We start from the raw sequence: 16270 nt of genomic DNA on the forward strand, positions 1-16270 counted from the left end.
GTACCACTAGCCCCTCCCTCCTAGATTGTAAGCTCCCAGGATCAGGCCCTCCTATCCCTCTTGTATTGAACTGTATTGTTGCTTTATTGTCTCCCGTTATATTGTAAAGTGCTGAGCAAACTGTTGGCGCCATAAATCCTGTATAATAATAATAATGTCTGAAAGCATATTTCTCCATAATGATCCCAGTCACAGATATTCATCCTACAATGTGATCAGTAAAGTCTCCGGAGTACATGGAGATCTGAGAAATATGATGTGTCCTGGCAAAGCCCAAAGACAAAGGTCATCTTTCATGTTTGGAGAGGTGGGATGCACCTGGGAGCAATGTACAGAAACCTCACAGAGCGTCCCCCACAGCTCCTCCTCCCAATGTCCTTCCAACCGAAGTCAGAGAATCCTATGACATCACACTGACCTCACTGCTCCTCCCCCCAATGTCCCTCCATCCAGAGTCAGAGAATCCTATGACATCACACTGACCTCACAGCTCCTCCTCCCAATGTCCCTCCATCCAGAGCTCCATCCAGAGTCAGAGAATCCTATGACATCACAGTGATCTCACAGCTCCTCCCCCAATGTCCCTCCATCCGGAGTCAGAGAATCCTATGACATCACACTGACCTCACAGCTCCTCCTCCCAATGTCCCTCCATCCAGAGTCAGAGAATCCTATGACATCACACTGACCTCACAGCTCCTCCCCCCAATGTCCCTCCATCCAGAGTCAGAGAATCCTATGACATCACACTGACCTCACAAGCCTATACCCTGCGTAGTGTGGGGGTCCTGTGGGGGAAATTATACCTCAGCCTGAAGTGGGGCTTTAATAAAATGGAGACCTGAATGGAGAGGTGAGGAGGATTCTGGGAATATCATTTGATGTGACTATTTGTGTTCAGATGTAGAGTTTTCCTCCTGTGAAGTCTGGAGATCATATGACATCACATTGCCTCCACCTCCCTCCCTGATAGAAGAGAGAAAGAAGAAGAAGATTCTAGAAGTCACCAGAGAGATCACTGAGCTGCTGACAGGAGAGGTGAGCGGTGCCGGGAATTCTGGGACATTCTCCAGTAACAGACAAGGGATGTGTCTGGATGGTGACTGTATCATTGTGTGTGTCAGGTTCCTATAAGGTGTCAGGGTGTCACTGTCTATTTCTCCATGGAGGAGTGGGAGTATTTAGAAGGACACAAGGATCTCTACAAGGACGTCATGATGGACAATCAGCCGCCCCTCACATCACCGGGTAAGAGGAGACTTCATTGTAAAGGAGAGAGCAGTACGGAGGATCCACCTAGATCCCCCATCATCTGATAAACACATAGAAACAATGGATTCAGTCAGTGTGTGTGTTTCCTACAGATGGATCCAGTCATGGGAACCCACCAGAGAGATGTCCCCGTCCTCTGTATTCCCGGGATTCCACACAGGAAGGTCACACCATCCCTCACTATTACAAGGTTGGTGGGATGGAGAATCTAGAACATGGACTTGTGGAGACAATGTGTGGATTTTATATGTGATGTCACAATCATAAATCTTACATTTTACAGATGATATTTTCTCTCATTTCCTTGATTTAGAGTGGAGATCCAATCGATATAGAATTTGAGGTGAAAGCAGAAGAAGAAGAGGCGTATGTGAGGGATGATCAGCAGTCTATGGAGGAGGATGGAATAACGGGGACATTTATAGAGGAGGACACTCCTACAGAGATCAGCACAGGTGGGTCATGAACACTAAATCCATTCCTCCACCCATACTGCTCACTGATTGGTCCAGAGTAGGGCGGGGACTGGGTGATATCAGCCTGTAATCCCCTGGTCACTTTCCTGAGCTGTGTTCCCCGTCCTGTATTCCTGGATTTCTCTCGGATAATCTTCCTTCTCTGTGCTGCAGACACAATTTATGTCTCTAGACTGGATTTATGGAGGTTCTGGGGTTCAGCTGGCAACACAATGCTCATTTCACCATAGATGTTGAGTTATCTGGGACCTAATCTGTGGGTCCTCTTCCTCATGCCCGGGTAAGATCTCTGACAGAACATTTCTCCCAGGGTTACTTGCTCTGTTGTCTGCTGTCTGTGCCGGGTGGAGGGATATGTCTGTAGTGTCTCAGACCCAAGTCACTGAGTGCAGTCTCAGGAGATGGGAGGCAGCGGTGTGGGATCTCTGCAACTTGTCTACAGTAAACATTTAATCTTCCACTGATTACTGAATACCAATATTATGAGTCCTGACCATATTGTACATTACATACTCCTGATTCCTGCACTATATACTCTATGTTGTACATTACATCCTCCTGACCCCTGCACTATATACTCTATGTTGTACATTACATCCTCCTGACCCCTGCACTATATACTCTATGTTGCACATTACATACTCCTGACCCCTGCACTATATACTCTATGTTGCACATTCCATTCTCCTGACCCCTGCACTATATACTCTATGTTGCACATTACATACTCCTGACCCCTGCACTATATACTCCATGTTGTACATTACATACTCCTGACCCCCGCACTATATACTCCATGTTGTACATTACATACTCCTGACCCCCGCACTATATACTCTATGTTGTACATTCCATTCTTCTGACCCCCGCACTATATACTCTATGTTGTACATTACATACTCCTGACCCCTGCACTATATACTCTGTTGTACATTACATCCTCCTGACCCCTGCACTATATACTCTATGTTGTACATTCCATACTCCTGACCCCTGCACTATATACTCTATGTTGTACATTACATACTCCTGACCCCTGCACTATATACGCTATGTTGTACATTACATACTCCTGACCTCTGCACTATATACTCTATGTTGTACATTACATACTCCTGACCCCTGCACTATATACTCTATGTTGTACATTACATACTCCTGACCTCTGCACTATATACTCTATGTTGTACATTACATACTCCTGACCCCTGCACTATATTCTCTATGTTGTACATTACATACTCCTGACCCCTGCACTATATACTCTATGTTGTACATTACATACTCCTGACCCCTGCACTATATACTCTATGTTGTACATTACATACTCCTGACCCCTGCACTATATACTCTGTTGTACATTACATACTCCTGATCCCTGCACTATATACTCTATGTTGTACATTACATACTCCTGACCCCTGCACTATATACTCTATGTTGTACATTCCATAGTCCTGACTTCTGCACTATATACTCTATGTTGTACATTCCATAGTCCTGACCCCTGCACTATATACTCCATGTTGTACATTACATCCTCCTGACCCCTGCACTATATACTCTATGTTGTACATTACATCCTCCTGACCCCTGCACTATATACTCTATGTTGTACATTACATACTCCTGACCCCTGCACTATATACTCTGTTGTACATTACATACTCCTGACCCCTGCACTATATACTCTATGTTGTACATTACATACTCCTGACCCCTGCACTATATACTCTATGTTGTACATTACATACTCCTGACCCCTGCACTGTATACTCTATGTTGTACATTACATACTCCTGACCCCTGCACTATATACTCTATGTTGTACATTCCATAGTCCTGACTTCTGCTCTCCCCCACTGCTATATATACACATAATATGGATTCTCCTTTGTTCCCCCCATTTCCTCCCAGCTGGACATTTTATATCGGATGATGTGATTGGAGCACAGACTTTTACATGGTGATAATAATGTGATAACACCCTCCAACTTTGGACCCTTAAACAGAAAGTGATAATGAGGGAGGAGTCAATACCCCAATGATGGTGGTCTTCAGGATCAGTCCAGTCTTCATCTTGGTTGTTCTCCCCCCATCCTCACTCTCTGACCTCTGGTGGGGCTCAGCCCCACTGTTCTTCATGACTAAATCATGGACTAAATAAGGAAGTGCAGTACTTCTTGTGTTGGGAAGATGGCGATGAGTGATAGAGGGGGTGGGGACCCTCGTCCTATAATCCCCTCATCACTGTCCCTCCTATAAAAGACAGTTCTGGTTGTTTCCTCACTCTCTGACTAAGGTCCATGAATAAAGAAATGACCTGGTAGGAGATCAGAGGAGCCATTTCCTAGTTCCCTTGAGGGTGGAATTGTAAGCTCCTCAGAGACCAAGCTGCCTGATGTGGGCGGAGTCCTGGTTTGGGGGAACCAATCAGCTCCTGTCTAGTAATCCTCTTTGTCTTTGTATTTTAGTCCATGGCCGGGAGATGAGGAAAACCTCAGAGGATTGTCTCACTTTGTCTCCAGACTGGAAAGTAGAAGATGAGGACATCACACAGTATAGTCCAGGAGAAAACCCGGCTCCCTCCAATGTCCATCCGGCACCACCCAGTGTAGATGGACCATCGGATTCCACGTATCCTGAGGAACCTCAGACTGTGCGGGACCGGGCCGGCCTTCCAACAGGGAGGAGCTTCTCCTGTACTGAGTGCGGGAAATGTTTCCCTTCTAAATTCCATCTTAATGAGCATAACAGATCTCACACGGGGGAGAAGCCGTATTCCTGTCCTGAGTGCGGGAAATGTTTTTCACAAAAGTCTAATCTTAAAACACATCAAAGGCTTCACACAGCTGAGAAGCCATATTCCTGTACTGAGTGCGGGAAATGTTTCCATTATAAATCCAAACTTAATGAGCATGAAAGATCTCACAGAGGTGAGAAGCCGCATTCTTGCCCTGAAGAAGATGAGGACATCACACTGTATAGTCCAGGAGAAAACCCGGCTCCCTCCAATGTCCATCCGGCACCACCCAGTGTAGATGGACCATCGGATTCCTTGTATCCTGAGGAACTTCAGACTGTGCAGGACCGGGCCGGCCTTCCAACAGGGAAGAGCTTCTCCTGTACTGAGTGCGGGATGTGTTTCCATGCTAGATACCATCTTAACGTGCATAAAAGATCTCACACAGGTGAGAAGCCGTATTCCTGTCCTGGGTGCGGAAAATGTTTTTCACAGAAATCCAATCTTGTCAGACATCAGAGATCTCAAATGGGAGATAAGCCGTTCTCCTGTCCTGAGTGTGGGAAATGTTTCCGTTTTAGATGCCATCTTAATGAGCATAAAATAACTCACACAGGAGAGAAACCGTATTCCTGTCCTGAGTGCAGGAAATGTTTTTCACAGAAATCCCAGCTTATCGTACATCAGAGATCTCACACAGAAAAGCCGTATTCCTGTACTGAGTGCGGGAAATGTTTCCGTTTTAATTGCTATTTTAATGAACATAAAAGAATTCACACAGGAGAAAAGCCGTATTCCTGCCTTGAGTGCGGGAAATGTTTTCCACAGAAATCCCAGCTTACCGTACATCAGAGATCTCACACAGGGGAAAAGCCATATTCCTGTCCTGAGTGCGGGAAATGTTTCCGTTTTAAATGCCATCTTAATGAGCATAAAAGAACTCACACAGAAGAGAAGCCGTATTCCTGTCCTGAGTGTGGGAAATGTTTTTCACGGAAATCCATTCTTTACAAACATCAGCAATCTCACACGGGGGAGAAGCCATTTTCCTGTCCTGAGTGCGGTAAATTTTTTTCAGTGAAGGCCAGTCTTTACAAACATCAGAGATTGCACAGGGGGGAGAAGCTGCTTTCTACTCTTCAGTGAGGGAAATGTTCCTCACTGAAGTCCTGTCTTCCTGTACATCAGGGGTCCCACACAACCCTGGAGGTGTATTAGTGCCTTGAGTGCGGGAAATGTCTTCTAGATGAATGTTGCTGGACATCCCAGCTCTCATGTGGGGAAGAAGCACACCCTGATATACACCTCAGATATACTCCATGGCTGATCATCATGGAAGAAACAGTCCATAAGGAGATCAGAGGTCCCCAAAGACATGGATGAAGTGTGGGACCGGGTTGGCCATTGATGGCAGGAGAAGAATAAAAATGGAGTCCTGCCCTGTGATTGGCTGAGTACATTTTGTCTTGGGAGATTTCACAAACACTTGGAGGTCTATTATTAATACTTTGTGGACAAATGTTCCAAGCACTCATTAGGCCCACAGTTGTAGGTGAGGACAATACTTGCATGGTGGGGGATCACTGAAGAGGTGGGTGGTAATAAAATGTCCCAATTCTAGAAGAGTGACTGATGGTGTACACATGGAAGCAATGGAATTGTGTGTATCCCGGGAATGAAGGAGTGATTGGTGAATGCACATATTGGGACTTTCCCGTGTCTTTCTCCATACATGTTTCTTCTTGTATGTTTCCTGTGATACAAATGTCTGTGTATATGATCGGCACATGATGGTCTGTCTATGACAAACGTTTCATTGATCTGATCATTTCCATGGTGATTGGTTGATGGGGGATGGAAAGCACAGAGAGCAGGAAGTAGAGCGCCATCCTTTCTACCTTTCTCTATTCCTAGTTCAGATTTGTAGCAGAAATCCCCAACATGTAGCAATACACGGACAATTGATATCAGACAATGAGGCAGAGGAAGGCCAATCATGAAGCTGGGGGTGGTGCAGCATAGACTGGAACAGGGTCCTCCAGGAGTGCAGCTCACACTGCGGGCAGAACTCCTCCTACTGGGACATTCAGGCTTCACACAGCTACAGCAGCACTCCCGGGACTGCCACGCCTGGACTGTATATGGGGCGGGTGTGGAGGGATGAGGAGCAGGGATTGGCTAATGGAAAGTGGGAGCATCTCTGAGTTACCGATGGATATTCAGTATATGGAGATCAAGGAGAGTTCATCTTCTGCCGGCTATAGATGGGGCCCTTCAACAGTTGGAGTATAGGGGATGATAATGACTGGGTCAAATCTGCAGAGAAGATGGAGTAATGGGATCTCATTGGATGAAGTGGGGTTGAGGTGTCTGCTAGCAGTGTCCACATGTGAGGAAGTGGGGGAGGGTAAAGGTGTCTGCTAGCAGTGTCCACGTGTGAGAAGTAGAGCAGAAGTGGGGGAGGGTAAAGGTGTCTGCTAGTGGTGTCCACGTGTGAGAAGTAGAACAGAAGTGGGGGAGGGTAAAGGTGTCTCTAGCGGTGTCCACGTGTGAGAAGTAGAATGGATGTAGGGGAGGGTAAAGGTGTCTCTAGCGGTGTCCATATGTGAGAAGTAGAGCGGAGGTAGGGGAGGGTAAAGGTGTCTGCTAGCGGTGTCCATGTGTGATAAGTAGATGGGCAGTGGGGGAGGGTAAAGGTGTCTGCTAGCTCTGTGCACATGTGAGAAGTAGAGCGGAAGTGGGGGAGGGTAAAGGTGTCTGCTAGCAGTGTCCATGTGTGAGAAGTAGAGCAGAAGTGGGGGAGGGTAAAGGTGTCTGCTAGCAGTGTCCACGTGTGAGAAGTAGATGGGAAGTGGAGGAGGGTAGAGGTGTCTGCTAGCAGTGTCCACGTGTGAGAAGTAGAGCGGAAGTGGGGGAGGGTAGAGGTGTCCGCTAGCGGTGTCCACGTGTGAGAAGTAGAGCAGAAGTGGGGGAGGGTAGAGGTGTCTGCTAGCAGTGTCCACGTGTGAGAAGTAGAGCGGAAGTGGGGGAGGGTAGAGGTGTCCGCTAGCGGTGTCCACGTGTGAGAAGTAGAGCAGAAGTGGGGGAGGGTAGAGGTGTCCGCTAGCGGTGTCCACGTGTGAGAAGTAGAGCGGAAGTGGGGGAGGGTAGAGGTGTCCGCTAGCGGTGTCCACGTGTGAGAAGTAGAGCAGAAGTGGGGGAGGGTAGAGGTGTCTGCTAGACAAGTGGGCAGGTCTGCTCCTCACGCTCCTGGGGAGATCTCATCTTTTTAAAATGGCCCCTTTCCCTAAACTACTTTATCCACTTCAATCCATTCCTCTACTACTCCGGCATGGAGACGTAACCAAACTAAACACAGCTCTCTCACAATTTCTCTGGAGGGGTCGCCGTCCACGCATAGCTTTCTATCCTATCTCCACATTTTGGGATCAAGCGCTATCTTTCATCCAATTTGTGACAGGAGTTAAACTCCCTGAATCTCCAATACATCTACTATTCGGCAATTTGGACTCTACCCTTTTCATGCTTCACAGGGGCCTCAACTCACTTCCTCAACAAAACAAGTCTTGGATGTCTTCTTGCCTCCTGATGGCAAGACGAGCCATCCTGAAAAAATGTGTAGATGGTACACCACCAACCATATCTGACGTCAAAAAGGATCTCATCCACCTCCTCCACACAGACAAACTTCATCTTTTCTCATCCTGTCCAAACAAATCAGACTCTTTCGCATGAAAATGGCAAATATACGTATCAAGAACATTCTATCTGAACAAAGAAGCCTTCTGGAAAATGCTATGGCAGATCCTGCCCCCACCTACACCCCCTCCAGAACACTGTCTCCACTTCTGACTAAAACGTATGGATAATGTATTTATTAAGGTATTAGTGGTCCTGAGATCCCTCTGCTCCACGGAGGTCAACCCATCTAAATCCAACTTGTCATATGAGCATGAGGCCATGATGTCCTTAGGATCCACCCCCTCCCTCCCCTTCAAGGGGTCACTGAACAAAGTGCTGCTTAGATGCTCCACTAGAGGTTCCGGCTATACTTATATGTCTATTTATCCCTCTCTAATCCCACACATCAGAGATCAGGGGATTCCTTTTTATTCCCTTTCTAGCTCCCTTTTCTTTCTGCCCTTCCCCCTCTTTCCACCCCCCCTCCCCCCCTCCTCCCTCCCTTCTCCCCCCTCCCCCTTCTTAAGCCCTCTGCTGTATTTCCTTTGTCTTTCTTTTATGTCCCTTTTGTACATTTGTAGGATGTATTGTGGAGATGTATAGATGTTGATGTGATCCCCGGTCTCCTCACTCCATCACACATTGGAGAGCAGAACCCAGCAATGCTCTATGTACATCATCTGCAATGTCTATCCCGTCATTAATGTCATCTGTTCTCCCTGTTTGTAACACCCAAATGACTTGATGTTTTCTTTTTTTTATTGACAAAAAACCTAATAAATATTTCTTGAAAAAAAAACAAGTTCACAATGATGGTAAAAATTACTGTAGGCCCAAAATATCTATCACACTAGTAAAAAAAATACAATTCCAGTATCTATCCCGCCATTTGTAGACGCTGCAACTTTCACAGAAAACGATTCATTTACACGGATTGGGGTTTTATTTTTAGCAAAGACACGGAGCAGAATACATTCTGGACGAAATTTATGACGAAATTTTAATTTTAATATTTTTTTTGCTGGACATGATTAACCCCTCGCCTTCCAAAGGATTTTCCCCCCTTCCTGACCACGCCTCTTTTTGATATTCAGCGCTGCACTAATTCCACTGATAATTGCGCGGTCATGCAATGCTTCACCCAAACAATATTTACATCCTTTTTTCACACAAATAGAGCTTTCTTTTGGTGGTATTTCATCACCTGTGCGCTTTTTATTTTTCGCGCTACAATCAAAAAAATACCGAACATTTTGAAGAAAAACCAAATTGTTTACTTTCGGCTATAAAAAATATATAGTAAACTCAAAGTTAGTCATAAATTTAGGCCAAAATGTATTCTGCTCCATGTTTTTGGTGAAAAATCCCAATAAGTGTATATTGATTGCTTTGTGTGATAGTTATATCTACAAACTATGGGATAGATAATGGAATTTACACCATTTTTTGCTATACAGCGCTGCACTAGTGTTACTGACAATTGCGCGGTCATGCAATACAGTAAATAAATGAAATTTACGTCCTTTTGAGCTTTCTTTCCGTGGTATTTGATCACCTGTGCAATATTTATTTTTGGTGCTATAAACAAAAAACATTTTGAAAAAAAAAGTTTTGAAAAAAAAAAACATTTTCTCATTTCTGTCATAAAAATATTAAAAAATACTAAAATATTCTGCTCCATGTCTTTGGTTAAAAATAATCCCAATAAGTGTATATTGATTGCTTTGTGTGAAAGTTATAGCGTCTACAAACTATGGGAGAGATAATGGAATTTACACAGCTTTTACTTTCTGACTGCCCATCACATTTCTTGAGGTGCTAAAATACCAGAATAGTACAAACACCCCCAAATGACCCTTTTCAGAAAGTAGACACCCTAAGCTATCTGCTGAGAGGCATATTGAGTCCATGGAAGATTTTTTTTATTTCCACAAGTTTCTGGAAAATTACAAAAACGTTTTTTACACAAAGTTGTCATTTAAATGATATATTTGTCACACAAGCCATGGGTATATATAGAATTACACCCCAAAATACATTCTGCTACTTCTACCAAGTATGAGGATACCACATGTGTGAGACTTTTTGGGAGCCTAGCCACATACAGGAACCTGAAATCCAATGACCGCTTTGAAAGCCTGAAGGTGCGTAACTTCCTCATTTCACTTCCTCACTACCTATCACAGTTTCGGAGGCCCTGACATGCCAGGATAGCACCAAACCCCTCCAAATGACCCCTTTCTGGAAAGTAGACACCCCAAGGAATTTAAAAAGAGGCATGGGGAGTATTTTGCAGATCTCATTTTTTCTCAAAAGGTTTTGAAATATAAAAAAAAATAGAAACATTTCTTTTGTTTTTTTTCTTCAATCTTCAAAAACTTATGGTAGCAAATGAGATCTACACTACCGGACGCTTCTCGGGGCAGCAGTTCCTCTGAGCTCCACAAGGTGGGGATCTCACTTCTACCCAGACAGGAAGTCTCTATGGAAGACAGATAAGAAGTGATGTCAGGTACAGACAGGAAGTGCTGTCAGGTACAGACAGGAAGTGATGTCAGGTACAGGCAGGAAGTGACCTGAAATAAAGACAAAGTTCCGTGTGGCACAAAGAAAAAGAGACATCGGTGGAAGTAGCAGCAGAGGAGGTAATAAGATGGTATTTACTATTTACACCCAGTAACCCCTTATCATGTCCATCCTCTTCCTCCATAGTCATGTCCATCCTCTTCCTCCATAGCCATGTCTGTCCTCTTCCTCCATAGCCATGTCCATCCTCTTCTTCCATAGTCATGTCCATCCTCTTCCTCCATAGTCACGTCCGTCCTCTTCCTCCATAGTCATGTCCGTCCTCTTCCTCCATAGTCACTGTGATGTCTTTTATCTCCAGCAGATGATGATACACACATATATAGTGTGGGAACCCAGATTAACCCCTTCAGGGGGAGGAGTTGATGATAATATATTTGCTCCCAAAGCCGGCCTACATGGTTCAGTTTTATCGTTCAGCCAGCGGGATGAGAGAAAAAAATATTATTATTATTATACAGGATTTATGGCGCCAACAGTTTGCTCAGCACTTTACAATATAACGGGAGACAATACAGCAACAATACAGTTCAATACAAGAGGGATAGGAGGGCCCTGATCCTGGGAGTTTACAATCTAGGAGGGAGGGGCTAGTGCTACAAAAGGTAGTAACTGTGGGGGATGGACTGGTAGGAGGAGTAGAAGATTCCAGTATTAGCTGAGGGCAGGATAGGCTTCCCTGAAACGATAGATTTTTAGACATCACCTAAAAGTGAGCAGAGTAGGCGATAGTCTGATAAATTGGGGTAGAGAGTTCCAGAGGATGGGAGAAGTCCTGGAGATGAGCATGGGAAGAGGAGACAAGGGAGCTAGAGAGCAGAAGGTCTGCTCTCTAGCAGGAGAGGAGAGCGAGGAGAGGAGAGTACGGTTTGGGTGATATTTAGAGACAAGATTGGTGATGTAATTTGGGGCGGAGTTATAAATGGCTTTATATGTTATTGTTAATGTTTTGCATTTTATCCATTGGGCAACTGGAAGCCAGTGGATTCAATGGCAGAGAGGGGTGGAGGACACTGAATGGAGGCCAGTGGAAGGATTTGCAGAGAGGGATGGAGGACACTGAGTGGAGGCCAGTGGAGGGATTGGCAGAGAGGGGTGGAGGACACTGAGTGGAGGCCAGTGGAGGGATTGGCAGAGAGGGATTGAGAACACTGAGTGGAGGTCAGAGGAGGGATTGGCAGAGAGGGATGGAGAACACTGAATGGAGGTCACTGGAGGGATTGGCAGAGAGGGCTGGAGAACACTGAGTGGAGGCCAGTGGAGGGATTGTCAGAGAGGGGTGGAGGACACTGAATGGAGGCCACTGGAGGGATTGGCAGAGAGGGCTGGAGAACATTGAGTGGAGGCCAGTGGAGGGATTGGCAGAGAGGGGTGGAGGACACTGAATGGAGGCCAGTGGAGGTATTGGCAGAGAGGGGTGGAGGACACTGAATGGAGGCCAGTGGAGGGATTGGCAGAGAGGGGTGGCAGATACAGAACGGTTAGTAAGGTGGATGAGTCTGGCAGCAGCATTCATAATAGACTGAAGAGGGGATAGCCTGCGATGAGGTCGGCCAATGAGGAGGGAGTTACAATAGTCAAGGTGAGATATAACAAGGGAGTGAATAAGTTGCTTAGTGGTTTCCGAGGTTAGGAACGGGCGTATCTTGGAGATGTTGCGGAGGTGAAGTCTACAAGATTTGGACAGTGATTGGATCTGGGCTGAAAGGACAGATGGGAGTCTAGGATTACACCTAGTACCCTGGCATGAGGGGAGGGACTGATGATTGTGTTATTGATCTTGATGGAGAAGTCAGGGGAGGGGGCATGGGCTGGAGGGAATACTAAGAGCACAGTTTTGGAAAGATTGAGTTTGTGGAAGTGGAGTGACATCCATGCTGATATGTCACTTAGTAGGTTAGTAATGCGAGAGGAGACTGAAGGGGCGAGGTGAGGAGGAGACTGAAGGGGTGAGGTGAGGAGGAGACTGAAGGGGCGAGGTAAGGGGTAGAAAGATAGATTTGTGTGTCATCAGCACAGAGATGGTACTTAAAGCCATGGGAGTTTATCAAGTGACCAAGGGAGGAGGTGTAGATGGAGAAGAGAAGGGGTCTAAGGACAGAGCCTTGAGGGACCTCTACAGAAATAGGAAGTGAGGGAGAGGTGGCAGCATTATAGGTAATGCTGATGAAGCGCTGTGATAGGTAGGAGGAGAACCAGGAGAGAGCAGAGTCTCGGAGGCCAAGAGAGTGGAGTTTTTTGAGGAGGAGGGGATGGTAAACAGTATCAAAAGCCGCAGAGAGGTTAAGTAGTAAGAGTACGGAGTAGTCGCCATTGGTTGGGATGAGTACGGAGTAGTGGCCATTGGTTGGGATGAGTACGGAGTAGTGGCCATTGGTTGGGATGAGAACGGAGTAGTGGTCATTGGTTGGGAATAGTACGGAGTAATGGCCATTGGTTGGGATGAGTACGGAGTAGTGGTCATTGGTTGGGATGAGTACGGAGTAGTGACCATTGGTTGGGATGAGTACGGAGTAGTGGCCATTGGTTGGGATGAGTACGGAGTAGTGGCCATCGGTTGGGATGAGAATGCAGTAGTGGTCATTGGTTGGGATAAGTATGGAGTAGTGACCATTGGTTGGGATGAGTACGGAGTAGTAGCCATTGGTTGGGATGAGTACGGAGTAGTGGCCATTGGTTGGGATTAGTATGGAGTAGTGGCCATTGGTTGGGGTGAGTCCGGAGTAGAGGCCATTGGTTGGGATGAGTACGGAGTAGTGGCCATTGGTTTGGATGAGTACGGAGTAGTGGCCATTGGTTGGGATGAGTATGGAGTAGTGGTCATTGGTTTTAGCAGTTAGTAGATCATTAGTGAGTATTAGTAGGGCAGTTTCAGTGGAGTGTAGTGAGTGAAAGCCAGACTGTAAAGGGTGAAGAAGGTTGTTGTCGGTGAGGTGGGAGCTCAGGTGATTGTAGACTAAGCGTTCTAGGAGTTTAGAGGTAAATGGCAGCAGGGAGATGGGTCTTAAGTTGTTCAGGTTGGTGGGGTCCAGTGAGGGCTTTTTAAGTATGGGAGTGATGTGCACATGCTTTAGAGGGGAGGGGAAGGCACCATTAGAGAGGGAAAGATTGAAGATGTGAGTGAGGGAGCATAGGATGGAAGAAGAGGGTGACCGTAGTAGTTGTGAGGGGACAGGATCCAGGGGGCAGGTAGTGAGACGGGCTTCTGAGAAAACATTAGTGACCTCTTCGGTAGTAGAAGGTCAGAAGAGGAAAGTGTTGAGGAAGGTTTAGTATAAGGTATGCTAAGTGGGATGGATGTCTGTGCAGTGGCAACGCCCCTACGAATTGCATCAATCTTGTTTTTGAAATGATTTGCAATCTCATGAGCAGTGAGTGACGTACTGGGTGGAGGTGGAAAAAGTAGAGAGTTAAAAGTAGAGAAGAGACGACAAGGACTGGATGACAAGGTATTAATAAGAGTGACAAAGTCGTCTTGTTTGGCAGCATGGAGGGAGGAATTGTATGTGAAGAAAGCAGATTTATATCGGGTGAATGCTTGCTGGGATTTGGTTTTACGCCACAATCGCTCCAGCGCACGACTATGTCTCCTAAGATTTCTGGTGTCATCAGTCTGCCCGCGGATGTAATGGTCGGGGCCGGATGCTTTGTGTTGTTAGAGGAGCAAGTGAGTCTAATGTGGATGAAAGTGAACTGTTGTAGACAGCAGTGGCCAGGTCAGGGCAGGACAGGGGAGAGATTCTGTCATAGAGTTGGTCAGTTGCAGAGTGAAAAGGAGCCGGGTTCAAGTTGTGAAGGTTTCTGCGGGTAATTGTTTGCTGCTTGGAGGGATAGGTGTTTGAAGACGAGGAGACTGTGAAGGTGATGAGATTGTGATCAGAGAGAGGAAAGGGGGTGTTTGTGAGGTTGTAGGGAGTGCAAAGATGGGAGAAAACAAGGTCTAATGTATTCCCATCAGAGTGAGTGGAGGACCGTGTCCACTGCATTAAGGAAAAAGATGAGGTTAGGTTGCAGAGTTGGGATGTAGCCGGGTTGTCGACATTAATGGGGATGTTAAAATCTCTGATGATAATAGTGGGTAGTTCAGAGGAGAGAAAGTAGGGGAGCCAGGCGGAGAAATCATCAAGAAAGCGGGACACGGGTCCAGGAGGCCGATAGATCACTGCAATCCTCAGAGAAATGGGAGAAAACAGCCGGATGCAGTGAGTCTGGAAAGAAGAGAAGGATAGAGAGGGAGGGTTAGGGAGGAATTGAAAGGTGCTGAGTGGGGATAGAAGCAAACCAACCCCACCACCTTTCCGACCACTGGGTCTGGGTGAGTGGACAAAAAGGTCATGGAAGGAAATAGAAGCGATCCCCCCATCCACACATTGGAGGTGGATGGGGGAATCCTCCCCGCTGCACTCTTGTATTCTGACAATGGGGGGTTCCTCCACTCTCAGAATACACAGATCAGCACTGAAGCTATTGGCTGCAGCCGCTGGGGGAGTGGCTTTTATCCGGCAGTGGCCACACATGGATGGAAATGTGAGCGATCCCTGCTGAACCAGCTGAATTTCCATGGATCTATGGTCACCTTCAGTGACTTCCTCCCCTCCCCCTCATCTCCTTCATGATGGAAGTCATGCTGAGATCATCTCCCATTGGCTGAGCAATATTCTCGTCTGTTGCTTGCCCTGACCTTTCTCCTGATTCCTGGATCTCCTCCTCATCTCTCCTCCATATCCTCTTACACAGCTTTTCTCCACACCTGCAGTGACCCTGGGGGGAGGAAACTTGGCACCAGCACGCCACCAAATCCATCCCCACCATTAGGGGCTCTGGAGACAATTGTCTGCTATTTACACTCCGTTCCTCCGCATGTCACCTGATCACATGACAGCTTACTTCCACTGATTCCGGACAGATTTCTGGATGGTAAAGGTCAAAGGTCACTCTTCAGTTTAGGAGAGGTAGGACGCACCCAGGAACAATGATTTGGTTTGTACGGGAGCCTCATATAGAGGACCCCTCAAATCTCCCCATCCAAATGTCCCTCCATCCAGAGTCTATATGTCCTATGACATCACACTGACCTCACAGCTCCTCCCCCAATGTCCCTCCATCCAGAGTCAGAGAATCCTATGACATCGCACTGACCTCACAGCTCCTCCTCCCAATGTCCCTCCATCCAGAGTCAGAGAATCCTATGACATCGCACTGACCTCACAGCTCCTCCTCCCAATGTCCCTCCAACCAGAGTCAGAGAATCCTATGACATCGCACTGACCTCACAGCTCCTCCTCCCAATGTCCCTCCATCCAGAGTCAGAGAATCCTATGACATCGCACTGACCTCACAGCTCCTCCTCCCAATGTCCCTCCAACCAGAGTCAGAGAATCCTATGACATCACACTGACCTCACAGCTCCTCCTCCCAATGTCCCTCCCTCTGACTTTTTTCTGATGCTCTTAGGATGTGGGGCCCCTTGGTATCCTCACATGTAAAGTGGGACTGTTGGTCCTGCGTTGTA

At 46.5% G+C, this 16270-nt stretch overlaps 1 protein-coding gene across 1 annotated transcript in view; it reads left to right on the forward strand.

Moving 5' to 3' along the window:
• Positions 1-1589: 1589 nt before the first annotated feature.
• Positions 1590-16270, forward strand: part of LOC149450619 (uncharacterized) — a 225844-nt gene continuing 211163 nt past the window's right edge. The window contains exon 1 of the mRNA XM_089691690.1: positions 1590-1727. Coding sequence (XP_089547816.1) covers positions 1664-1727 — 64 coding nt within the window. The 5' untranslated portion in view covers positions 1590-1663. The remainder of the gene's footprint in view (positions 1728-16270) is intronic.

The sequence above is a fragment of the Staurois parvus genome, unplaced genomic scaffold, assembly GCF_062004578.1.
Source record: "Staurois parvus isolate SC_StPar_1 unplaced genomic scaffold, SC_StPar_1.0 ptg000569l, whole genome shotgun sequence".
NCBI classification, from domain to species: Eukaryota; Metazoa; Chordata; class Amphibia; order Anura; family Ranidae; genus Staurois; species Staurois parvus.